Source organism: Oncorhynchus tshawytscha, unplaced genomic scaffold (genome assembly GCF_018296145.1).
Source record: "Oncorhynchus tshawytscha isolate Ot180627B unplaced genomic scaffold, Otsh_v2.0 Un_contig_3034_pilon_pilon, whole genome shotgun sequence".
Taxonomy (NCBI): Eukaryota; Metazoa; Chordata; class Actinopteri; order Salmoniformes; family Salmonidae; genus Oncorhynchus; species Oncorhynchus tshawytscha.
The window spans coordinates 105,105-130,673 of record NW_024609330.1 but is presented as its reverse complement, the minus strand read 5'-3'; the positions used below and the strand labels follow the sequence as shown (position 1 = coordinate 130,673).

The 25,569-nt window shown below is 45.9% G+C and overlaps 1 protein-coding gene across 1 annotated transcript; it reads right to left on the bottom strand.

Moving 5' to 3' along the window:
* Nucleotides 1–1,050: 1,050 nt before the first annotated feature.
* On the bottom strand, nt 1,051–21,848 carry LOC121844613 (stromal interaction molecule 2-like). Its single transcript, XM_042314896.1, has 12 exons — nt 20,281–21,848; nt 16,714–16,844; nt 15,640–15,751; nt 13,900–14,011; nt 13,387–13,502; nt 12,493–12,670; nt 10,874–11,051; nt 7,391–7,552; nt 5,983–6,083; nt 3,744–3,988; nt 2,705–2,891; nt 1,051–2,458 (listed from the first exon to the last, which is right to left on the bottom strand). The coding sequence occupies exons 1-12, from the start codon at nt 20,435–20,437 to the stop codon at nt 1,225–1,227; spliced, it is 2,913 nt and encodes a 970-aa protein (XP_042170830.1). The 5' UTR covers nt 20,438–21,848; the 3' UTR covers nt 1,051–1,224.
* Between the last annotated feature and the right edge of the window lie 3,721 nt (nt 21,849–25,569).

Below are 25,569 nucleotides of genomic sequence, written 5' to 3'. Positions count from 1 at the left end.
ACTGAACAGCACTGTGACTGAACTGACTAAAAAGGTCTAGGAACCACTGAACAGCACTGTGACTGAACTGACTAAAAAAGGTCTAGGAACCACTGAACAGCACTGTGACTGAACTGACTAAAAAAGGTCTAGGAACCACTGAACAGCACTGTGACTGAACTGACTAAAAAAGGTCTAGGAACCATTGAGAAGCACTGTGACTGAACTGACTAAAAAAGGTCTAGGAACCACTGAACAGCACTGTGACTGAACTGACTAAAAAAGGTCTAGGAACCACTGAACAGCACTCCCCCAATCCAAATAAACGACAGTTGTTCTATCGCTCCAAAGAAATGCTCCCTAGTCAAGAAATAAATATCTCAGCTCTAAAACACCCAATGCTGAACATAGAAGGTGATCAAACATGGTATGGGATCACACTGCTTCCAAACGAAGCTGAAACGGGACACCCATCATTGGTCTACTTATTAAGACTTCCTTGCAGAGACAACATTTGGGCACCATGGGTTATCTTACACCCTTCATCCTCTCTGTCCCTCTGAGGACAATACTATAAAAGCAGGATCAATGAGTTAGCCAGCTAACTTGCTTTAACGTTATGAAAATAGCTTTAAGCTTGAAATGGGCATTGTCTAATTGACTAAACAACCAAAGACACACATATCTAAGTTTAGCTTTTCTTAAATGAAACAGAAAACCAATAGTTATTTCTGGTTATTTATCAAAGTTAGATGGTTAACTATGGTTAATTAAAAGATAGCTGGTTAATTGATTCTGCTTTGTAGTACCAAAATAGTACCGAAACTATAGCAACGACTGTGTTCCTGTTTTCAGAGTATTCCGTCTAGTATGAGATTAATCAGTTTTAGAGACTGCTATGTCAACTCAAGAGTTTGGTACCTGCCATTGCCAAAATAACATGTTGTCCGGCAATCTGCGCTTTATCGGCCAGAACACTATTTTCCTGGGTTTCAAAAAATCAGTCTTTGTTGGCTTTGAAAAAAAATGTGCAATCCTATTGCTCATGTTTTTTTTCTTTCAAACATGTAATCTCAGCCAAACAGTCCGTGTCGTTTTTTTTTTAGAAAAATCAAATCTATAAGACTAATGTTCATGTTTCCTCTCAGCTTTTCCTGGCTGAGGTCTTATCCAGAGTTTCATAGCCTCAAGAAACTTCCTGGTTAAAGAATGTACATTAAAATGTGTTTAAATTCCAGGTAACGGTCAGAGATTGTTCAGGCCCCCTTGTGGCAGTTCTGGGGTATGATCTTTCCTCTTCTTAAAAAGGCTCTTGAGTTTGGACGACTTCGTGCTTTTGTCTTTGTCCTTTTGGTGCCTCTCGCCTCTCATCTCCGGGGGCAACGTGTTTAGGGACCGGCCGCTCCTCGGGGGCGGAACAGGAGGATTCCCTTCTCGCTCTCTTCCTTCCATGATCCTCTGGGGCAGGTCAGGGGTTGTTGCTGGGGTGATACAGGACTTCTCCAGAATACCGTCATACACAAGTTCGGTCAGGTCGGAGGTATAAGGGTCAGGGGTCTGGGTTTGTTTCCATGGTGTGGACAAGGTGAGGTCAGGTTGTCCGAACTGACCCCAATCCAAAACCTGGGGATCGTGACCCAACTGGGACGACCCCGCATACTCCTCCCTGGATATCCTCCGTTTGGGGATTTCTGGGGTACTGTCGACCCTGTCCGGATAGATCTTCCCAGTGGGAGTGTCTATGGATCTGTCAACCTTATCGCTGTTGGTTCGTCTGCTAGTGTGAGAGCACATCTCATGGTGTTCATCTATCGATATCTTCCTCGTGGCGGCAGATGGTGGTTCCACTGGGAACTCCATCTTCTTCCTGAGCATCTTGTGAGAAGAGTTGCTGTCCAGATGAAGGGTCAGTTTGTCTCTGGCCATCGCCATCCTCCTCTGAGCGCTGTCGGCTAAGAAGTCCTCCTCCTCTCGGGATATCCTTCTCGTTGGGGTTCCAACGGCCACCACCATTTCTTCTCTGGGTCTTCCTCTCATGGAGTTGTTGAATGAGGCTTCTCCCCTGCTCTCTCTCATCATCTGCCTGGAGCCGGTGTCCAAAGACACACCGATCATGTCTGTAGATAGAAGAGACCTCTTCTTTGAGACGTGAGTCTCCAACGGAACCTCGTGACACTCATCTCTGAATGACTTCCTTGAGACATTGTCCATCGAATGACCCAATACCTTTTTGGCTGCTGCGTTGGTGGGGGGGTCCATGGAAGTCTCACTTTTGACTCTTTGCATTTTCCTTGGAGCAGTGTTGTCCACAAAAGAAGAGTCCGGCTCGTCTTTAGATGATGTCTTCAATGTGGCTTCATCCAAGGAAGCTTCCAATTCTTCTCTAGATATCTTACAAACGGGGGATTCCGTTCCGGAAGGTTCTGATGACCTTCTGCTGACAGGAGGGGTCCTGTCAGAATAAATTACCTGAGAATCTCTGTAGAGAAAAGGAGAGAGAGAGGGAGAGAGGGGGAGAGGGAGAAGGAGAGACAGGAAAATATATAGAGAGACAAAGATTCCATAAAGGTTCACAAAGTTTCAATCATACATTGAAAATACTGTAAGTGTCACCATGAGTCACCTTGTAATCTGTGGACACAGAGAAGCATTGTAGAAAATTGGAATCCGAATTGGAAGTTCAGTTTATTTCCTAAATTGACTGAATTGAAATTGTGCGACTCACCCCCTCCACTGGGCGTTGATGAAGATCTGCTCCTCTTCCTCGAAGCAGGGGAGCGTGGTGTGGATAGGAATCAGGATATCAGGGTCAGAGTAGGAGGATGAGGAAGAGGAGGCGTGTCCAGAACGCCGTTGACGACATACGGTGGAGGTAGAGCCACGAGAGCGAGGGGAGCGCTTCATTGGTGGAACTAGGGTTGCAAAGGGAAGGGAACATTCCCCATAACTTTTTTTGTAAATCTCAGAAAAATGTGGGACAAATTCTGGGGACAATATTGGGAAATTAATGGAAAACCTCGCAAAAATAAAACTAAACCTGATTCAACTAAGCAGCTAATCACTTAAACCTTGAATCAGGTATGGCAGTGGTTCTCCAACCTCTCCTCAGGACTCCCAGCTGTTCCCAACCTCTCCTCAGGACAACTAGCTGTTCCCAACCTCCCTCAGGACCCCCAGCCATTCCCAAACCTCTCCTCAGGACCCCCAGACATTCCCAACCTCTCCTCAGGTATCCCAGCTGTTCCAAACCTCTCCTCAGACAGAAACCCCAGCTGTTCCAAAACTCTCCTCAGGACCCCCAGCCATTCCAAAACTCTCCTCAGGACTCCCATACATTCCCAACCTCTCCTCAGGACTCCCATACATTCCCAACCTCTCCTCAGGAATCCCAGCTGTTCCAAACCTCTCCTCAGGAATCCCAGCTGTTCCAAAACTCTCCTCAGAAACCCCAACCGTTCCAAACCTCTCCTCAGGAATCCCAGCTGTTCCAATCCTCTCCTCAGGACCCACAGCCGTTCCAAACCTCTCCTTACGACCCCCAGCTGTTCCATGCGTTTGATCTATTCCAGAGCACCTGATTCAACATGTGAACTAATCGTCAAGCCCTTGACTAGGTATGGGCATGAGATTGATTACCACGGTGATCCCATTAAACATACACTCACCGTGCTGTAAATCTGTTTGCATAAACATATCTCCTTAATAATGACCATATTATATTCTCATTATATTGACCAACTGAGCGACTGATTGCTATAACCTACCTAAGATGGATGCTGAGGGGTCTTCCATCAGATCCTCCAGAGAGCCTTGTATTGTTTCATGACAGGAAGGGAAAGTGGGTACAGACACGCGGGGCATCGCCACCCAGTTAGAGTCTGAATACAGCGTGGCTGTTAGGCTGGCCAGGCCAGAGTTCCTGAGGAGAGGGAAACCACACAGACGCTCTATCTGTTGCCAGCGGTGGAGACGCTCCCGTAGGCAGGCCGTGACTTCTGATAGGGCGTTCCTGTGAGGGATGTCAAAAACACAGTGTACGTCAGCTAGTTAACGTCTGGTAGGGCGTTCCTGTGATCCAACACACAGGTGCAGACTGTTATAAGATAGTAACATGTCAGCTATGTCAACACAACAGACATTAGTTTAGTATGTTACCGTGACACAATGAAGTCAAATCTGTCACAAAAACCATGTCAACTCCGTCACAAAAAAACACGTCAACTCCGTCACAAAAAACGCGTCAACTCCGTCACAAAAAAAACGTGTCAACTCCGTCACAAAAAAAACACGTCAACTCTGTCACAAGAAAAAACGTGTCAACTCCGTCACAAAAAAAACGTGTCAACTCCGTCACAAAAAAAATGTCTCAACTCCGTCACAAAAAAAAAAACGTGTCAACTCCGTCACAAAAACCATGTCAACTCCATCACAAAAAAACACGCCAACTCCGTCACAAAAAAACACGTCAACTCCGTCACAAAAAATGTCAACTCCGTCATAAAAACCACGTCAACTCCGTCACAAAAAATATGTCAACTCCGTCATAAAAACCACGTCAACTCCGTCGCAAAAAACCACGTCAACTCCATCACAAAAAATGCGTCAACTCTGTCACAAAAAACGCATCAACTGCGTCACAAACGCGTCAACTCCGTCACAAAAAACGCGTCAACTCCGTCACAAAAAAACGTGTCAACTCCGTCACAAAAAAAACGTGTCAACTCCGTCACAAAAAAAACGTGTCAACTCCATCACAAAAAACCACGTCAACTCTGTCACAAAAAAAAACGTGTCAACTCCGTCACAAAAACCACGTCAACTCCGTCACAAAAAAAACGTGTCAACTCCGTCACAAAAAAACACATCAACTCCGTCACAAAAAATATGTCAACTCCGTCATAAAAACCACGTCAACTCCATCGCAAAAAACCATGTCAACTCCATCACAAAAAAACGCGTCAACTCCATCACAAACAACGCGTCAACTCCGTCACAAAAACGCGCCAACTCCGTCACAAAAAACGTCAACTCTGTCACAAAAACGCGTCAACTCCGTCACAAAAAACGCGTCAACTCCGTCACAAAAAAAACGCGTCAACTCCGTCACAAAAGAATGCGTCACACCGTCACAAAAAAAACACGTCAACTCCGTCACAAAAACACGAGAACACCAACTGCAACTCACAGTTGTGGACCGTTGGCACAGATGAATGAACAACAGCACAACATGGGAAAATTGAGCTTCTGATGTAATCAAATCAGAAAATAGCCTCCATGTAAGTAAGAGAGTAAACATGGTTTCTAGTTGAGGTTAGTTACAATGTAAGTAAGAGAGTAAACAAGGTTTCTAGTTGAGGTTAGTTACAATGTAAGTAAGAGATTAAACAAGGTTTCTAGTTGAGGTTAGTTACAATGTAAGTAAGAGAGTAAACAAGGTTTCTAGTTGAGGTTAGTTACAATGTAAGTAAGAGATTAAACAAGGTTTCTAGTTGAGGTTAGTTACAAGTCCAGTGTCTTGGCTTCACATCAGTTCAAAAGACTGAAGAGTGACTGAAGAGACCGCCTGGGAGCTGTGTGGGAGAGCCAGTCAGATCAGCTCAATCAGATCACACAACTTTAATTCTGCCAATGAGAGGACTACATAAAAAAATATTCTGCATACATGGTTAGGATTGGATGAAATGTAGATTCATGTCAAATTAAAATGTCCATTATAGTCTAACGTGGAATTCTCATCTGTGTGTGTGTGTGTGTGTGTGTGTGTGTGTGTGTGTGTGTGTGTGTGTGTGTGTGTGTGTGTGTGTGTGTGTGTGTGTGTGTGTGTGTGTGTGTGTGTGTGTGTGTGTGTGTGTGATCTTGTTCTTCTATCCTCGTGGGGACCTGCTATTTTAAGCTTAGGGGTTAAGGTTAGGAAAAATATGATTTTGAATGGAAATCCATTTTTAGGTCCCCACGAGGATAGAAAAATGTGTGTGTGTGTGTGTGTGTGTCTCTCTCTCTCACTTGGCCTCCAGGATCTTGGTGTCAACATCGTCCAGTGAGGAGCTGTGAGCCACGTGGAATGTCCCCATGAGGGAACTCCTCTTCTTCTTGATCTTTTCTGCCTGGACAGGATATACACAGACCAAGGGGTTAATATGAGGTCACATCCTCCTGGTCATGTCCACACCAGGGGTTAATATGGAGGACAGATTACTAGTTTATGCATTATCCTGGTCATGTCCACACCAAGGGTTAATATGGAGGATAGATTACTTGGTTAATGCATTATCCTGGTCATGTCCACACCAGGGGTTAATATGGAGGATAGATGACTTGGTTAATGCATTATCCTGGTCATGTCCACACCAGGGGTTAATATGGAGGACAGATTACTAGTTTAATGCATTATCCTGGTCATGTCCACACCAGGGGTTAATATGGAGGATAGATGACTTGGTTAATGCATTATCCTGGTCATGTCCACACCAGGGGTTAATTACAGCCCCTATGTTCTTTCTTCCTACGTGAAGTCACCAACCAACCAATCAGTTGATGAATCAATAAACGTATTGATTGGTTTACGTCTCTCTCCTACCTCCTCCTCAGCAGTGGCCAGCTGCAGCTCAGCACTGGGCTTCTTGACGTTGTAGTATTGGACCAATCAACCAACGGATCAACTAACCAACCAACCAACTCCACCAACCAACCAACCAACCAACTAATCCACCAACCAACCAACCAACCACCAACCAACCAACTAATCCACCAACCAACCAACCAACCAACTAATCCACCAACCAACCAACTAATCCACCAACCCAACCAATCCACCACCAACCAACCAACTAATCCACCAACCAACCAACTAATCCACCAACCAACCAATCAACCAACCAACCAACGAATCCACCAACCAACCAACCCAAACCAACCTCCAACCAACCAACCAATCAACTAATCCACCAACCAACCAATCCAACCAACCAACCAACCAAACCAACCAACCAATCCAACCAACCAACCAACCAACCCACCAACCAACCAACCAACCACCCAACCAACCAACCAAACCAACCAACTAATCCACCAACCAACCAACCAACTAATCCACCAACCAACCAACCAACTAAACCAACCAATCCAAACCCACCAACCAACCAACAACCAATCCACCAACCAACCAACCAACCAATCCAAACTAATCCACCAACCAACCAACCAACCAATCCACCAACCAACCAACCAACCAACTAATCCACCAACCAACCAACCAACTAATCCACCAACCAACCAACCAACTAATCCACCAACCAACCAACCAACCAATCCACCAACCAACCAACCAACCAACCAACCAACCAACTAATCCACCAACAAATCAACCACCCACTCAACTAATCCACCAACCAACCAATCAGTAGTCTCCTACCTCTTCCTTGGCTGTGTTGAGCTGCAGCTCAGCGCTGTGCTTCTTGATGTTGTAGTACTGAACCTCCACCTCGTGGGTCAGCTGTAGCCAGAGCTGTAGGGCCTCCGGGACAGACCAGTACGCCATCATGTCCTTCTCTGCCTTCTTCAATGCTCCCCGAACCTAGATACACACACACACACAGGCACGCACACACACACACACACACACACACACACACACAAATGCACACACATGCATGCACAGTCACACAAGCATGCACACACACACACACAGAAACATGCACACATAAACATGCAACACACACACACAAACATGTACACAGGCACGTACACAGGCACGCACACAGGCACGCACACACAGGTATACGCACACACACACACACAGGCACACACACACACACACACACACACACACACACACACACACACACACACAGGAGAAGGAATGGGTTAGAGGTTTTGATTGATGGATGGACTGTTTTTACCACCAGCCTTGAGCCAATACTGATATGGTTTCCTACTGAGTTAGAGTTAGTTAAGGTAGGGTTAGGTAGGGTTAGGGTCCTACACGGAGTTAGAGTTAGTTAAGGTAGGGTTAGGTAGGGTTAGGTAGGGTCCTACACTGAGTTAGAGTTAGCTAAGGTAGGGTTAGGTAGGGTTCGGTAGGGTTAGGGTCCTACACTGAGTTAGAGTTAGCTAAGGTAGGGTTAGGGTCCTACACTGAGTTAGAGTTAGCTAAGGTTAGGTAAGGTAAGGTTAGGTAGGGTTAGTTAGGGTTAAGGGCAGGTTAGGTAGGGTTAGGTTAGGTAGGGTTATGTAGGGTAAGGTTTGGTAAGGTAAGGTAGGTAGTGTTAGGTTAGGTAGGGTTATGTTAGGTTAGGTAGTGTTAGGTTAGGTTAGGTAGTGTTAGGTAGGGTTAGGTTAGGTAGGGTTAGGTAGTGTTAGGTTAGGTAGGGTTAGATAGTGTTAGGTTAGGTAGGGTTATGTTAGGTTAGGTAGTGTTAGGTTAGGTAGTGTTAGGTAGGGTTAGGTTAGGTAGGGTTAGGTTAGGTAGTGTTAGGTAGGGTTAGGTTAGGTAGTGTTAGGTTAGGTAGGGTTAGGTAGGGTAGGGTTAGGTTAGGTAGGTAAGGTTAGGGTAAGGTTAGGTTAGGTAGGGTTAGGTAGGGTTAGGTAGGTAGGTTAAGGTTAGGTAGGGTTAGGTAGGGTAAGGTTAGGTAAGGTAAGGTTAGGTAGGGTTAGTTAGGGTAAGGTTAGGTTGGGTAGGGTTAGGTAGGGTTAGGTTGGTAGGTAAAGGTTACGTAGGGTTAGGTAGGGTAAGGTTAGGTTAGGTAGGGTAAGGTTAGGTTAGGTAGGGTAAGGTTAGGTAGGGTAAGGTTAGGTAGGTAAGATTAGGTAGGGTTAGGTAAGGTTAGGTTAGGTAGGGTAAGGTTCGGTAGGGTAAGGTTAGGTAGGTAAGGTTAGGGTAAGGTTAGGTTAGGTAGGGTTAGGTAGGGTTAGGTAGGTAGGTAGGTTAAGGTTAGGTAGGGTTAGGTAGGGTAAGGTTAGGTTAGGTAGGTAAGGTTAGGTAAGGTAGGGTTAGGTAGGGTAAGGTTAGGTTAGGTAGGGTTAGGTAGGTAGGTTAAGGTTAGGTAGGGTTAGGTAGGGTTAGGTTAGGTTAGGTTAGGTAGGGTAAGGTTAGGTAGGGTAAGGTTAAGTAGGTAAGATTAGGTAGGGTAGGGTTAGGTAGGGTAAGGTTAGGCAGGGTTAGGTTAGGTAGGGTTATGTAGGGTAAGGTTCGGTAGGGTAAGGTAGTGTTAGGTTAGGTAGGGTTATGTTAGGTTAGGTAGTGTTAGGTAGGGTTAGGTTAGGTAGGGTTAGGTAGTGTTAGGTTAGTTAGTGTTAGGTTGTGTTAGGTTAGGTAGTGTTAGGTAGGGTTAGGTTAGGTAGGGTTAGGTTTGGTACTGTTAGGTAGGGTTAGGTTAGGTAGTGTTAGGTTAGGTAGGGTTAGGTAGGGTAGGGTAGGGTTAGGTTAGGTAGGTAAGGTTAGTTAGGGTAAGGTTAGGTAGGGTAAGGTTAGGTTAGGCAGTGTTAGGTTAGGTAGGGTTAGGTAGGGTAAGGTTAGGTAGGGTTAGGTAGGGTAAGGTTAGGTAGGGTTAGGTTAGGTTAGGTAAGGTAAGGTAAGGTAAGGTAAGGTAAGGTAAGGTTAGGTTAGGTTAGGTTAGGTTGGGTTGGGTAGGGTAGGGTTAGGTAGGGTAAGGTTAGGTAGGGTAAGGTTAGGTAGGGTTAGGTAGGGTAAGGTTAGGTTAGGTAGGTAAGGTAAGGTAAGGTTAGGTAGGGTTAGGTTAGGTAGGGTAAGGCTAGGTTAGGTAGGGTTAGGTTAGGCAGGGTTGGGTAGGGTAAGGTTAGGTAGGGTAAGATAGGGTAAGGTTAGGTAGGGTAGGATTAGATAAAGTGAGACTAGTTAAAGTAAGATAGGGTAAGGTTAGGTAAAGTAAGATAGGGTAAGGTTAGGTAGGGTAAGGTAAGGTTAGTTAAAGTAAGATAGGGTAAGGTTAGGTAAAGTAAGATAGGGTATGGTTAGGTAGGGTAAGGTTAGGTAGGGTAGGGTTAGGTAGGGTAGGATTAGATAAAGTAAGACAGGGTAAGGTTAGATAAAGTAAGATAGGGTAAGGTTAGGTAGGGTAAGATTAGATAAAGTAAGATAGGGTAGCGTTAGGTAAAGTAAGATAGGGTAAGGTTAGGTAAAGTAAGACAGGGTAAGGTTAGGTAAAGTAAGATAGGGTAAGGTTAGGTAAAGTAAGACAGGGTAAGGTTAGAAAAAGTAAGACAGGGTAAGGTTAGGTAAAGTAAGATAGGGTAAGGTTAGGTAGGGTAAGGTTAGGTAAAGTAAGATAGGGTAAGGTTAGGTAAAGTAAGACAGGGTAAGGTTAGGTAAAGTAAGATAGGCTAAGGTTAGGTAGGGTAAGGTTAGGTAAAGTAAGATAGGGTAAGGTTAGGTAAAGTAAGATAGGGTAAGGTTAGGTAAAGTAAGATAGGGTAAGGTTAGGTAAAGTAAGATAGGGTAAGTTTAAGTAGGGTAAGGTTAGGTAGGGTAAGGTTAGGTAAAGTAAGATAGGGTAAGGTTAGGTAAAGTAAGGTTAGGTAAAGTAAGATAGGGTAAGGTTAGGTAGGGTAAGATAGGGTAAGGTTAGGTAAAGTAAGATAGGGTATGGTTAGGTTAGGTAGGGTAAGGTTAGGTAAAGTAAGGTTAGGTAAAGTAAGACAGGGTAAGGTTAGGTAAAGTAAGATAAGGTAAGGTTAGGTAAAGTAAGATAGGGTAAGGTTAGGTAGGGTAAGGTTAGGTAAAGTAAGATAGGGTAAGGTTAGGTAGGGTAAGATAGGGTAAGGTTAGGTGGGGTAAGGTTAGGTAAAGTAAGATAGGGTAAGGTTAAGTAAAGTAAGGTAGGGTATGGTTAGGTAGGGTATGGTTAGGTAGGGTAAGGTAAGGTAAAAGGTTCTCTACCTGCTCCAGCTCCTCCTCTGCGTATCTCAGTCTGCTCAGTTGACTGACGGCTCCAGCTCTGAGCCGATGGAGTCTGTGCGCCTCCTCCTGGGCTCCCATGATCTCATCCCTCATCTTCTCCTCCAGGTTCTGTTTCTCCTCTGTCACGTTACGCTTCTCCTCCTGGGCCTGTTCCAGCCTATCAGGACGGGGCACGCGTTAGCAACAAACACATACTGGGCCTGTTCCAGCCTATCAGGACGGGACACGCGTTAGCAACAAACACATACTGGGCCTGTTCCAGCCTATCAGGACGGGACACGCGTTAGCAACAAACACATACTGGGCCTGTTCCAGCCTATCAGGACACGGGCACGCGTTAGCAACAAACACATACTGGGCCTGTTCCAGCCTATCAGGACGGGGCACGCGTTAGCAACAAACACATACTGGGCCTGTTCCAGCCTATCAGGACGGGGCACGCGTTAGCAACAAACACATACTGGGCCTGTTCCAGCCTATCAGGACGGGGCACGCGTTAGCAACAAACACATACTGGGCCTGTTCCAGCCTATCAGGACGGGGCACGCGTTAGCAACAAACTGGGCCTGTTCACACAGGACGGGGCACGCGTTAGGGCCTGTTCCAGCCTAAGGACAAACACACATACAAGGACGGGGCACGCGTTAGCAACAAACACATACTGGGCCTGTTCCAGCCTACAGGTTAGCAACAACACACACAGCCTACAGGTTAGCAACAACCATACATAGGACAGGTTAGCAACAAACACACAGCCTACAGGTTAGCAACAAACACATACACAGGTTCCAGCCTATCAGGACAACCAACAAACACATACAGGTTAGCCTACAAACACACACACAGGTTAGCAACAAACACATACTGGGCCTGTTCCAGCATCAGGTTAGCAACAAACACACACCTACAGGTTAGAACAAACAAACACACACACAGGTTAGCAACAAACACACCCTGTTCCACACACACAACCACACACACAGGTTAGCAACAACCACACATACAGGTTAGCAACAAACACACACACAGTTTAGCAACAAACACACACACAGGTTAGCAACAACCACACATACAGGTTAGCAACAAACACACACACAGGTTAGCAACAACCACACATACAGGTTAGCAACAAACACACACACAGGTTAGCAACAAACACACACACAGGTTAGCAACAACCACACACACAGGTTAGCAACAAACACAGACAGGTTAGAAACAAACACACACACAGGTTAGCAACAACCACACACACAGGTTAGCACACAACCAAACACACACAGGTTAGCAACAAACACACACACAGTTTAGCAACAACACACACACAGGTTAGCAACAAACACACACACAGTTAGCAACAAACACACACACAGGTTAGCAACAAACACACACACAGGTTAGCAACAAACACACATACAGGTTAGCAACAAACACACAAACACACACACAGGTTAGCAACAAACACACATACACACACATGGAGGTAAGCAGGACAAATACATACATTATCAGGAAACATTTAAACACACACACTAGCAGGAAACACACATAACAGTACTCCCCCCCCCCCCAATACACACACAGTCATAGACACTCACTGTTCCTGTAGTTCTCTGAGGCTGAGCTCAGCACTCTGCAGACTCTCCAGGTCCTTCATCATCTTGGAGATGTGGACTTTGGAAGCTTTGTTCTGGACCTGGGAGAACCAGCAGCCTCCTACACCCATCATCACAGAAACTATCAGCAACAAGTCCTTCATGTAGTTATGGGGTGGGCCTGAAGGAGGAGAGGAGGAGGAGGACGAGGAGAGAAGGAGGAGAGAGAAGGAGGAGAGGAAGGAGCAGGAGAGAGAAGGAGGAGGAGAGAGGAGAGAGAAGGAGGAGGAAGGAAGGAGCAGGAGAGAGAAGGAGGAGAGGAAGGAGCAGGAGAGAGGAGGAGGAGAGGAAGGAGCAGGAGAGAGAAGGAGGAGGAGAGAGGAGGAGGAGAGGAAGGAGCAGGAGAGAGGAGGAGGAGAGGAAGGAGCAGGAGAGAGAAGGAGGAGAGGAAGGAGCAGGAGAGAGGAGGAGGAGAGGAAGGAGCAGAAGAGAGGAGGAGGAGAGGAAGGAGTAGAAGAGAGGAGGAGGAGAGAGAAGGAGGAGAGGAAGGAGCAGAAGAGAGGAGGAGGAGAGGAAGGAGCAGGAGAGAGGAGGAGGAGAGAGGAAGAGGAGAGAAAAGAGCAGGAGAGGGGAGGTGGAGAGAGAAGGAAGAGAGGAAGGAGAGAGAAGAGGAAGGAGGAGGATGAGGATAATGATGATGACAGTCATGATGAAAGTGGAGGAGGAAGAGGAGGAGGAGAAAAATGATTTCATTTGTTTAGCGCTTTTCAATATAATCAGTGGACATGAGCAAATGCACAAAGTGTGTGTGTGTGTGTGTGTGCGTGCGTGTGTGTGTGTGTGTGTGTGTGTGTGTGTGTGTGTGTGTGTGTGTGTGTGTGTGTACTGTCTACACACGTATAGGAGCACCAAACAGCACCGCGTCCAGAGCCTTGATGTTGAGTTTCTGTTTGTCTCTCTGGTCCACGATCTTCAGCTGGCCACTCAGGAACGACGGCTCATTGGCTGCTATCCTGCACGCATCACAATAACACCAGCTCTGATTAGACGAGAGGAATAAAGTGTTCTGATTGGATCTTTCTCCATCTGATTGGACGGTGTTTCTCTTTCTGTTCTGATATTATTAATCATTGGCTGCTATCCTGCACGCATCACAATAACACCAGCTCTGAGTGTTCTGATTGGACGGTGTTTCTCTTTCTGTTCTGATATTATTAAGCGTTTGAATTAGACAAATTGAGCTGCTACGGATTTGTTTGTAATTGTATAGTAATGACTCAAAATCTACCAAATGGACATTTTAACTAGGGTGTGTTACCTGATTGGCCAGTAACTTTCAGTAAGAAGCTTTCTGATTGGCTGTGCCCACCAGGAAGTTCCTCTCTGAGGTTTCTGATTGGCCGTTCTCACCTGGGGAGGGTGTTGCCGTTGACTCTGAAGTCTTTAAAGTTCTTCTCGTACTGAGGCAGCTCTACAAACTCCCTGAGCCACCTCAACACCTCATCCTGAGTCCAGTTATGGACTGATAGAGAGAGGAGGAGGGGGAGAGAGGGAGGGGGAGGGAGGAGAGAGGGGGGAGGGAGGGAGGGGGAAGATGGGAGAGAGGGGGAGGTCAGATGGGGATAGAGAGAGGAGGAGGGGGGAGGAAGGGAGAGAGAGAGTAGGAAGGGAGAGAAGGGGGAGGTCAGATGGGGATAGAGAGAGGAGGAGGGGGAGGAAGGGAGAGAGAGGGTAGGAAGGGAGAGAGAGGGGGTCAGATGGGGATAGAGAGAGGAGGAGGGGGAGAAGGGAGAGAGGGGGAGGGATAGAGAGGAGGAGGGGAGGAAGAGAGAGAGGAGGATGGGGAGGAAGGGAGAGGGGGGAGGTCAGATGGGGATAGAGAGAGGAAGAGGGGGAGGAAGGGAGAGAGAGGGGGGGTCAGATGGGGATAGAGATAGGAGGAGGAGGAGGGGAGAGAGGGGAGGAAGGGAGAGAGAGGGGGGAGGTCAGATGGGGATAGAGATAGGAGGAGGAGGGGGAGGAAGGGAGAGAGAGAGGGGGAGGAAGGGAGAGAGAGGGTAGGAAGGGAGAGAAGGGGGAGAGAGGGGGAGGTCAGATGGGGATAGAGATAGGAGGAGGAGGAGGAGGAGGGGGAGAGAGAGGGGAGGAAGGAAGAGAGAGGGTAGGGGAGGAAGGGGAGGAAGGGGGAGAGGTGGAGGAAGGGAGGGGGGGAGGGGAAAAGAGAGGAGGAGGGGGATGAAGGGAGGGAGAAGGAGAGGAAGGGAGAGAGAGGGTAGGAAGGGAGAGATAAGGGGAGTAAGGGAGAGAGGGGAGGTCAGATGGGGATAGAGAGAGGAGGGGGGGAGAGAGGGGGAGGAAGGGAGAGAAGGGGGAGGAAGGGAGAGGAAGGGAGAGGGAGAGAGGGGGGGAGGTCAGATGGGGATGGAGAGAGGAGGAGGGGGAGTAAGGGAGAGAGGGGGAGGTCAGATGGGGATAGAGAGAGGAGGAGGGGATAGAGAGAGGGGAGGGGGAGGAAGGGAGAGAGAGGGGAGGTCAGATGGGGATAAAGAGAGGAGGGAGAGGAAGGGAGAGAGGGGAGGGGATAGAGAGAGGAGGAGGGGGAGGAAGGGAGAGAGAGAGAGGGGGAGGTCAGATGGGGATAGAGAGAGTGGGAGGGGATAGAGAGAGTGGGAGGGGATAGAGAGAGGGGAGGGGATAGAGAGAGGGAGGGGATAGAGAGAGAGGGATAGAGAGATAGAGGTGGGAGGGTTTTGTAACGAAGAACTGTGAATGTAATAACAGTAATAACAGTATAATAACAGTATAATAACAGATTGGTATAATAACAGATTGGTATAATAACAGATTGGTATAATAACAGATTGGTATAATAACAGATTGGTATAATAACAGATTGGTATAATAACAGATTGGTATAATAACAGATTGGTATAATAACAGATTGGTATAATAACAGATTGGTATAATAACAGATTGGTATAATAACAGATTGGTATAATAACAGATTGGTATAATAACAGATTGGTATAATAACAGATTGGTATAATAACAGATTGGTATAATAACAGATTGGTATAATAACAGATTGGTATAATAACAGATTGGTATAATAACAGATTTAACAGGTATAATCACACACAGACAGCATACCTTCTGAGAACTTCCAGCCCCTCCACAGTTCCTCTATGGTGATGTGCTGGTCCTCTCTGTGAAGACGGCTGTGTTTGTTGGTCGGCTGCTGTTTCATGTCCTCGATGATGAACTACACACACACACACACACACACACACACACACACACACACACACACACACGACACACGACACACACACACACACACACATTAAGACACATGACACACACACACAGGATTATGAAAAGTTTGCAGCTTAATGTCAAAAGATAAACGTCTAACACACACAGAGGGATACACACATTTAACCAACTACACACAACCATGCATGTCTAATAAACAGTCCACACATCCTTAACCTTTCCAAGTTTCCACATTAGTTTGACGACTGTCAACTGCACCGATGATAAGGACCAAGACGTTTTGGTTTAGAGATAAAATAGACTGGGTGTCTGTGTGTCTGGGTGTCTGTGTGTCTGTGTGTGTGTGTGTGTGTCGTGTGTGTGTGTGTGTGTGTGTGTGTGTGTCTGTGTGTCGTGTGTGTGTGCGTGTGTCTGTGTGTGTCTGTGTGTCGTGTGTGTGTGTCTGTGTGTGTGTGTGTGTGTGTGTGTGTGTGTGTGTGTGTGTGTGTGTGTGTGTGTGTGTGTGTGTGTGTGTGTGTGTGTGTGTGTGTGTGTGTGTGTGTGTGTGTGTGTGTGTTGTGTGTGTGCACCATCTTGGAATCTATCCTTGGCTGTAATTGGATTCTTCATGTGATGGGAACAGGAATGTCAGCCACCCTCCCCTCCCGTCTCCGCGGTAACAGCAACCCAATCCCATGGATCATCTAGCCCTGGATGACATTCTGATGAGTTCTGGAGTTCTGGGACAAACAGTCCAACATTCTACACTTCTAATCTGGACTCACTTAAAGGGGTTCTAGTGTCTGTGGCTTAAACAAACTAACAGGACAGGAATCACGAGACAGACAGACTGACTGACTGGTCGACGAGGATATACACACAGCATGTAACTGAATAAACTGAATAAAGACCCCTACCATCGGTTGTCCAATCAAAACACACCTGAATCCCTTCTCCGTGGTTACGTACCTCCACGCTCTCCTCCACCTCTATCCCGCCATCCTGGTCGTCATCCATCTCTCTGTGGATGTTCCTCAGACCCTCCAGACTGTATCGGTCTGCCTCGTTCATACAGGGAGGTGACACCACCAGGCATGGGTCTATAGAGATGGTCAATCAACACATGTATCAATATGTCAGGTAGCCCTTTCCTGCAGTCAATGACCAAAAGCGCCCTCTAGTGGCCTCATGGTGGAATGTTATTCATATTTAACTGACAAAAAATCTGGTGTTTCTATGTCTAACAGTTTGGTTATATTTCAGTCTTCTGTGATGTATATAAAGTGTAAATCTGGTGTTTCTATGTCTAACAGTTTGGTTATATTTCAGTCTAAATAAAGTGTAATATTGTGATGCAAACTCAAAATGTAATACATTTCAACTGTATATCTGACATGGTACAGGTGTCTGACTATTTTTAAGCTCAGAACCATGTGTGTGAGGTGGATACTTTTAATTCAAAGTAGATTTGTTTTAGAAAACCAAGAATCACTCTGTGTGACCCTGATTTAGCTCACTGCAGTATAAGGTTTATCAATACACACTACATGACCAAAGGTATGTGGACATCTGCTCGTCTAACATCTCATTCCAAAATCGTGGGTATTAATATGGAGTTGGTCCCCCCCTTTGCTGCTATAACAGCCTCCACTCTTCTGGGAAGGTTTTCCACTAGATGTTGGAACATTTCTGTGGGGACTTGCTTCCATTCAGCCACAATAGCATTAGTGAGGTCGGGTACTGATGCTGGATGATTAGGCCTGGCTCGCAGTCGGTGTTCCAATACAATCCCAAAGATGTTAGACGGGGTTGAGGTCAGGGCTTTGTGCAGGCCAGTCAAGTTCTTCCACACCGCTCTCGACAAACCATTTCTGTATGGATCTCGCTTTTTGCACAGAGGCATTATCATGCAGAAACAGGACAGAATTGTCTAGAATGTCATTGTATGCTGTAGTTTCCCTTCACTGGAACTAAGGGGCCCAAACCATGAAGAACAGCCCCAGACCAGTATTCCTCCTCCACCAAACTTTACAGTTGGCACTATGCATTGTGGGTAGGTAGCGTTCTCCTGGCATCCGCCAAACCCAGATTGGTCCGTCAGACTGCCAGAGAACGTGTTTCCACTGCTCCAGAGTCCAATGTAAGAGAGCTTTACACCACGCCAGACAACGCTTGGCATTTCCCATGGTGATCTTAGGCTTGTGTGCGGCTGCTCGGCCATGGAAACCCATTTCATTAATAAACTCCCAATGAACAGTTCTTGTGCTGATTGTTGCTTCCAGAGGCTGTTTGGAATTCAGTATTAATAAGTGCTGCAACCGAGGACGGAGGATTTTTTACGCTTTACGTGCTTCGGCGCTCTTGACAACCCGCTCTGTGAGCTTGTGTGGCCTACCACTTTGCGGCTGAGCCGTTGTTGCTCCTACGTTCTTAGTCACTGAGCACCGACCGGCACCAGATGACCATGGAAGTTGAAAAGTAGTTGAAATGTGGCCAGTCTGCCTTGTCCACAGAATTGTTGTTGTTTTTTGGTACGGTCTCGACCAGATATATATTTCAACATCCACAGATGTCCATTTTTTTAGATTTGGTCCAGACTTGATTTGGCCCAAACATAGACGTCCGTGATTGGTTCAGTCCTGCACTGTACTGTACACTTGAGTATAATACACACTAGAGTTACTGTACTGTAATGAACCAAACTGTAGTATACAGTACTCTCCTCTACAGTACTCTCCTGCACAGTACTCTACAGTACTCTCCTGCACAGTACTCTACAGTACTCTCCTGCACAGTACTCTACAGTACTCTCCTGCACAGTACTCTACAGTACTCTCCTGCACAGTACTCTCCTGTACTCTACAGTACTCTCCTCTACAGTACTCTCCTGCACAGTACTCTCCCGTACAGTACTCTCCTCTACAGTACTCTCCTCTACAGTACTCTCCTCTACAGTACTCTCCTCTACAGTACTCTCCTCTACAGTACTCTCCTGCACAGTACTCTCCTCTACAGTACTCTCCTCTACAGTACTCTCCTCTACAGTACTCTCCTGTACTCTACAGTACTCTCCTCTACAGTACTCTCCTGCACAGTACTCTCCTGCACAGTACTCTCCTGCACAGTACTCTCCTGCACAGTACTCTCCTCTACAGTACTCTCCTGCACAGTACTCTACAGTACTCTCCTGCACAGTACTCTCCTGCACAGTACTCTCCTCTACAGTACTCTCCTGCACAGTACTCTCCTGCACAGTACTCTCCTCTACAGTACTCTCCTGCACAGTACTCTCCTGCACAGTACTCTCCTGCACAGTACTCTCCTCCACAGTACTCTCCTCTACAGTACTCTCCTGCACAGTACAGTATTCTACTGTATTGTGCTCTACTGTACTGTAATGTATTCTACTCTACTCTATTATATTCTACTCTATTCTACTGTACTGTATTCTACTCTACTCTGTACTGTACTCTCCTCTAATGTACTGTACTCTCCTCTAATGTACTGTACTCTCCTCTAATGTACTGTACTCTCCTCTAATGTACTGTACTCTCCTCTAATGTACTGTACTCTCCTCTTGATCGTTTGTCTTAAGTAACCTACTGTGTCTTTTATCTGTGATTGAAATTCCCTGTATACATAATCGTGTAGTGCGCACGAAAAAAAGACACTTGATAGAGTTACATGGTTTGTTAAATTCTAAAGTGACACATCTAAGTCGCAACGGAATTCCGTCATCATCATCACGCCCCACTCCAAACCACACCTCTGGTCCTTGCCCTGCCGAAGTGCTCATCTCCAATTCTCAACGCCCAGTGGTTCCCTGCGTCTGAATGTGTCAATTACGATGAACCATCCCGCATCTGAACTATGTTTGGCTACAAGCAGCTGCAAGAGTACCATGCCACGCAACACCAGCGCCCATCTCCAATGCCCAATGTCCTGCAACTCCATGTGTCCCAACTCCATGTGTCCCAGCGACTATAGAATGATAGGACCAGTCACCGAAGAGGTGTTGTTAAAACGGTACATTTCCACCATGCCAGTTTGTTTCTCAACATTGATGACTCCTCCTAAACACCGAGCTCAGATAACCGCTGAGTGCGCAAAACACGTGCAGTTAACGGTTGTCACTCCCCTGTCTCCGCGAGATCCTGCTTCAGGACCCTGTGGTTGGAATAATTTATCTTGATTAATCAAATATCTGCAGACCTGGGCCAAACAAATGTAGCTAGTTTAGTTGCGTCTTGATTTACTTCTGGGGATATTCCACAGGTTCCATTACACCGGGCAAACTACGCACAGCTCAAGGATTATAAAGTGTTGATGCTATTTGACCCAGATCTGCACTGATCTGACTCAAGTGGTTGTGTTTCAACTACATGTGTGGACTCATTGATTTTCACCTATCCACTCGTTGCTAGATCCATGTTGGAGCAAGGTTTACTTCAGGGTAATGAGGGTGTATGGACGCATTTTTAGGCTACCGCTGTCCACGCTTACTGTCACCGTCAGTCATTCGGGGGTCATTTTTACCTGTCGAGTCGAACACCGTTCTTTGTCCGGCAAATGTGAGTCCGAGTTCCGGGTCATTGTGGTGATAGTAGCCGCTGTCCTGGATGATGCCCTGCGAAGCCTCGAATAAAACCCCGCGGAGCAGAAGGATGAGAACCGGGGAAAGGAGCAACATCATGGGGTTTAGAGAAACTCTCACCCCGGTGGGAGCGAGAGCACCGGGAGAAGATCCACAAAAACAGATGTCGGCTACACAAACCGAGACCCGGTTGGTTAACGACTCAACTGCCAACACTCACATGCACCACCGTGCGCAAGTGTTAGGCGATCAGATTGAGCTATTAACAGAACCGTTAATCAGAGATGTGAGGCTAATGATTGGGTTCGGGTTGAGAAACTAGCCAAGGGGATATGGTGAAATATTCGATAACATTATAAAACAACTCAACCGTTACATTAAAACTCCAGAAAGGGTTACAATTCCAACGGCTGCCAACAAGTTTTGTTCCAAAAAAAAGAAAATGGAATTGTCCCTAAATAACCTAGGCCTATGGGTTGTTCAAGTTAAATCATTATTTTAACCCTTATCATGGGTTACAACAAGAATGGTTTGAATCCAAGATTATTATATCCTATAAGAAATTCCAATAGAAACTTCGACAGCAAGGAAATCTGAGAGAGTGAGACCGAAACTCTCTCTCCGCAACATAAATCCACCGGTTGAATTTGATCGGGATTATGGAGATAAAAAATCGAGCGTTCCAAAATTCTAAATCCAGTTCCAAAGCTCTAAATCCAGTTCCAACGTTTTAAATCCAGTTCCAAAGCTCTAAAATCCAGTTCCAAAGTTGTAAATCCAGTTCCAAAGCTATAAATCCAGTTCCAAAGTTCTAAATCCAGTTCCAAAGTTCTAAATCCAGTTCCAAAGTTGTAAATCCAGTTCAAAAGCTCTAAATCCAGTTCCAAAGTTCTAAATCCAGTTCCAAAGTTCTAAATCCAGTTCCAAAGTTCTAAATCCAGTTCAAAAGCTCTAAATCCAGTTCCAAAGTTCTAAATCCAGTTCCAAAGTTCTAAATCCAGTTCCAACGCTCTAAATCCAGTTCCAGTGTGCACTGAACGTTTTTTGATCACACAGTTCAATATCCTGTCAAATACGGCAGTCATTTACAATTCCACGTTATAGAGATGGCAACTCTCTCCAGAGTTTTCCATGTAAATATATATTTTCTCTCTCTCTCTTGTCGTGACGATCTTGTGCGAAACTGTCACACACACAGAGAGAGATTAAATGACAGGGTAGCTGTCCCAGCAACTTGCACAAATACTCCGGAACACAATTTTTCCGGTCAACACTTGACTGCGTGTCCGTTGGATCTGTTTGTGCACGCGTGTATGCGTGCGTCAAGGCTAATTCCCGACTGTTTATTCATGTTTCCCAGACCCGAGGGTCATGTCATGTGGATGGGATTAACCAGTGTTTGGACACCTGTTAAAAGGCCTTCTCTGATGACGTCTATATCAGACACAGTAGGCTATTCGATGGAGTTAGAAATACTTGTAAATGGCTGCATTCTACACACGCGCGCACGGACGTGGAGACACTGGTGAACAGAGCAAGCGGACGAGGACGTCTCTCTCTCTCTGATTAGAGAAACAGGGTGTCGTCTTTCGCCCCGGCAACCCCCCTGAGAACCTAAAAATAAAAAGGGGGCCGGCTTTGGAGCTGACCTTTACCCTGTGAGCATGTGCAGGTGACAGTTGTCCATCCCTGGGAGTCTAGTGTGTGTTTGAGACTATCAGGGAGCAGGGTGGGTGATTATAAAATATCATGTAGGGTGTTACCACAGACAGTAAACATCACAGACATGTGCATAACCATTGTAAAGTATATAAAAGACCTTGAGCGTATTTGAGTTGATTTACAAAAGCAGATGATTTCAGATGGAAGTCAACGATAGCAGTCAGGGGGAGGTGCATCTTCGACCATCTGAAGTCAGACGCTGTAACGGTTTTCTAACGCGTTTAACCGCTAGGCTCCTGCCACCCCACAATCACGAATATCTAATTCTGTACACTGGAAGTCACACCTTTAAATCAAACATATTTAGTTAGGCTAACGAAACTCTCGAACCGGATTTATTCATAGCAGATTGTGGATAAATGTATTAGTGATCTTTCGATCTGTAAAATACTAATACTAGGCTTATATATATATATATATATTTTTTATTTCACCTTTATTTAACTAGGCAAGTCAGTTAAGAACAAATTCTTATTTTCAATCACGGCCTAGGAACAGTGGGTTAACTGCCTGTTCAGGGCCAGAACAACAGATTTGTACCTTGTCAGCTCGGGGATTTGAACTTGCAACCTTCCTGTTACCGCTCGAACCACTAGGCTACCCTGTCGCCCCGCGAACAGCGAACAGTTGTAGACAAGTACACTGAATATACCGAGACCCAATCACCATCTCTTCAAAGTAACTTTCTACATCTAGTCCAGTTAACATTATGTATGAAATCGGCTTTGAATTGCGCTTCAAAGAGCATTGAAATGATGGACGCATGTCCACTTAAAGTGGTAACAATTCATGACGTGTTGATGATAGTAGCAGGATAAACTAACGAACAAATACAAATTATCAACTTCCACATTTTTATTAAAGAAAATATTCATATTAAAATAGTTCAAATTAAAAAAGTAATAATAAAATAATAAAAATGTAATTGAACGCTGTGCTGCCCCTACCCTCTAACCACTAGTCTACCCTGCCGCCTCTACGCTCTAACCACTAGGCTACCCTGCCGCCTCTACGCTCTAACCACTAGGCTACCCTGCCTCCTCTACACTCTAACCACTAGGCTACCCTGCCGCCTCTACGCTCTAACCACTAGGCTACCCTGCCGCCCCTACGCTCTAACCACTAGGCTAACCAACCACTAGGCTACCCTGCCGCCTCTACGCTCTAACCACTAGGCTACCCTGCCGCCTCTACGCTCTAACCACTAGGCTACCCTGCCGCCTCTACGCTCTAACCACTAGGCTACCCTGCCGCCCCTACGCTCTAACCACTAGGCTACCCTGCCGCCTCTACGCTCTAACCACTAGGCTAACCTGCCGCCCCTACGCTCTAACCACTAGGCTACCCTGCCGCCTCTACGCTCTAACCACTAGGCTACCCTGCCGCCTCTACGCTCTAACCACTAGGCTACCCTGCCGCCCCTACGCTCTAACCACTAGGCTACCCTGCCGCCTCTACGCTCTAACCACTAGGCTACCCTGTCGCCTCTACGCTCTAACCACTAGGTTACCCTGCCGCCTCTACGCACTAACCACTAGGCTACCCTGCCGCCTCTACGCTCTAACCACTAGGCTACCCTGCCGCCGCCTCTACGCTCTAACCACTAGGCTACCCTGCCGCCTCTACGCTCTAACCACTAGGCTAGGCCCCTAAACCACTAGGCTAACCTGCCGCCCCTACGCTCTAACCACTAGGCTACCCTGCCGCCTCTACACTCTAACCACTGTCTGGCCTTGAATTGAAGAGGACTGGACCCCAACCCTCGTGTCCACATGGCCGGGTGGAGGAGGAATGAACATGATGAATTGATGGATCAAACCAAGTACAGGAAAGAAAACAGAGAGACAAGAAGCCAACTCCCAACTTTTATTTCTTGACCTTTCCTTTCTCCAATGCTGTCAGACCTGCCCTTTTTTTTAGAGTGACGCGCTCAACCAAGAGAGCCTGAAGACAAAGACATTTTATTCAGAGACATTTTTTAAAAAACAAACTCAATGCATTTGATTTATTTTGTTCTGCCTTCTTTATGTGGTGTAAAAAAAAAGAAAAAAAAGCTGGCTTTCAAGAGGTCCAAAAGCAGGAAAAAACACAGACTTTGTCTGAACTGGCAACCTATTCCCTACCATAGTGATACTTTAGACTCTGTAGGTAATGACCTGTATATGGACTAGGGTCCCAGTTCAGATTGCAGACACAAAGTTAAAAACGGGGGGAAAGTTGATTCATTTGGCATGTTAAGAGTATTATCGTTTCAGTTCTCAGGAAAGCAAAAATAAACAAACAAACACTTGATTCACAACTATAGGGACAAACCCGAGCTGTACTGAACTGGTCAAGCCTCCATTTAGTGTGAATTAGGGCATCAGATCAGGGTCTTCCACCCAGACAACCACAGAGTGGTGGCTATTTCTGCGTTAGGTTCATCTACACTATAGATAAGGCCGGGGGAAACAAAACTCTCGTCTTAAAAGAGTTGTGTGTGTGCAGGTATTTGTCCCGACCCAGCTCAAACACGGCAGGATAGCCTAGTGGTTAGAGCGTTGGATTAGTAACCGGAAGGTTGCAAGTTCAAACCCCCAAGCTGACAAGGTACAAATCTGTCGTTCTGCCCCTGAACAGGCAGTTGGTCTAGGAACAGTGGGTTGTCATTGAAAATAAGAATTTGTTCTTAACTGACTTGCCTAGTTAAATAAAGTTTAAAAGAAAATGAATCCACTACTCCTGGTCTTGAATTGATTTGTTGACCACGATTAGGCTAGATTAAATGAGGTATGTTAAGAGCTGGAACAAAAATCCTGCCTTCACACACCAGAACCAGTGATGGCTCACTCCATAGGCTGCGCTAAGGCAATACGAGTGGTTTAGCTGTAACAGGGAACGGAGGAAAACTGTTTTTTTTGGGATGGGGAGCCAGGGTTGTATTCATTAGTGCAAATCACGCAGAATGTTTTGCAATGGGGAAAAACAAGCGTTTCTTATTGAGACAAGTTCAGGTCGTTGCCTGCAGAGTTTGATTCCGTTTGAGTTTCCTAGTGAATAACGACCCAGGAGACAACACCAATATGAAGGGAGGAAAAATCATCACGTAAGAAATGATCCCAGGCCAGTTTCATAGTTGTGTTAGCTTATACTGGTTAGGGTTTGAGTGGGGACCACAGATTTGAGAACAGTTATATTGTTCCTCGTACTTGTTAAGAGGCAAGGCACCACAATTTAAAAACAGAGCAGAACAAAAGAGAATTTCCTCAAAAGAAAGTCCAAAAACTGGTGACCTGTATTTGAGAACCGATTGCCAACTAAATAACTTCCACAGGTTTTTTTTTTTTTAAATCAATGAATAACACCAAAAAACAAAACAGCCATACGAGCATTGATCCAAGATGAAAACCGATAAAAAAAAAGTTACAACTCAAATCAAAATCAGTTAGAGCCAGTTACAGTACATGTTATCATAACCCGTTCCCATAGTAACAGAGTAACCATCCCCTTCGACGTCGTACAGCACCAAT

What these genes read in the sequence shown, in the direction of transcription:
- LOC121844613 (XM_042314896.1), bottom strand. Translation starts at nt 20,437, where the DNA reads ATGATGTTGCTCCTTTCCCCGGTTCTCATCCTTCTGCTCCGCGGGGTT. An exon ending in GGGCTGGAAGTTCTCAGAAG is followed by an intron (nt 14,012 to 15,639) that starts GTATGCTGTCTG and finishes TCTCTCTATCAG; the next exon opens with TCCATAACTGGACTCAGGAT. An exon ending in CTCAGAGAACTACAGGAACA is followed by an intron (nt 11,052 to 12,492) that starts GTGAGTGTCTAT and finishes CCGTCCTGATAG; the next exon opens with GCTGGAACAGGCCCAGGAGG.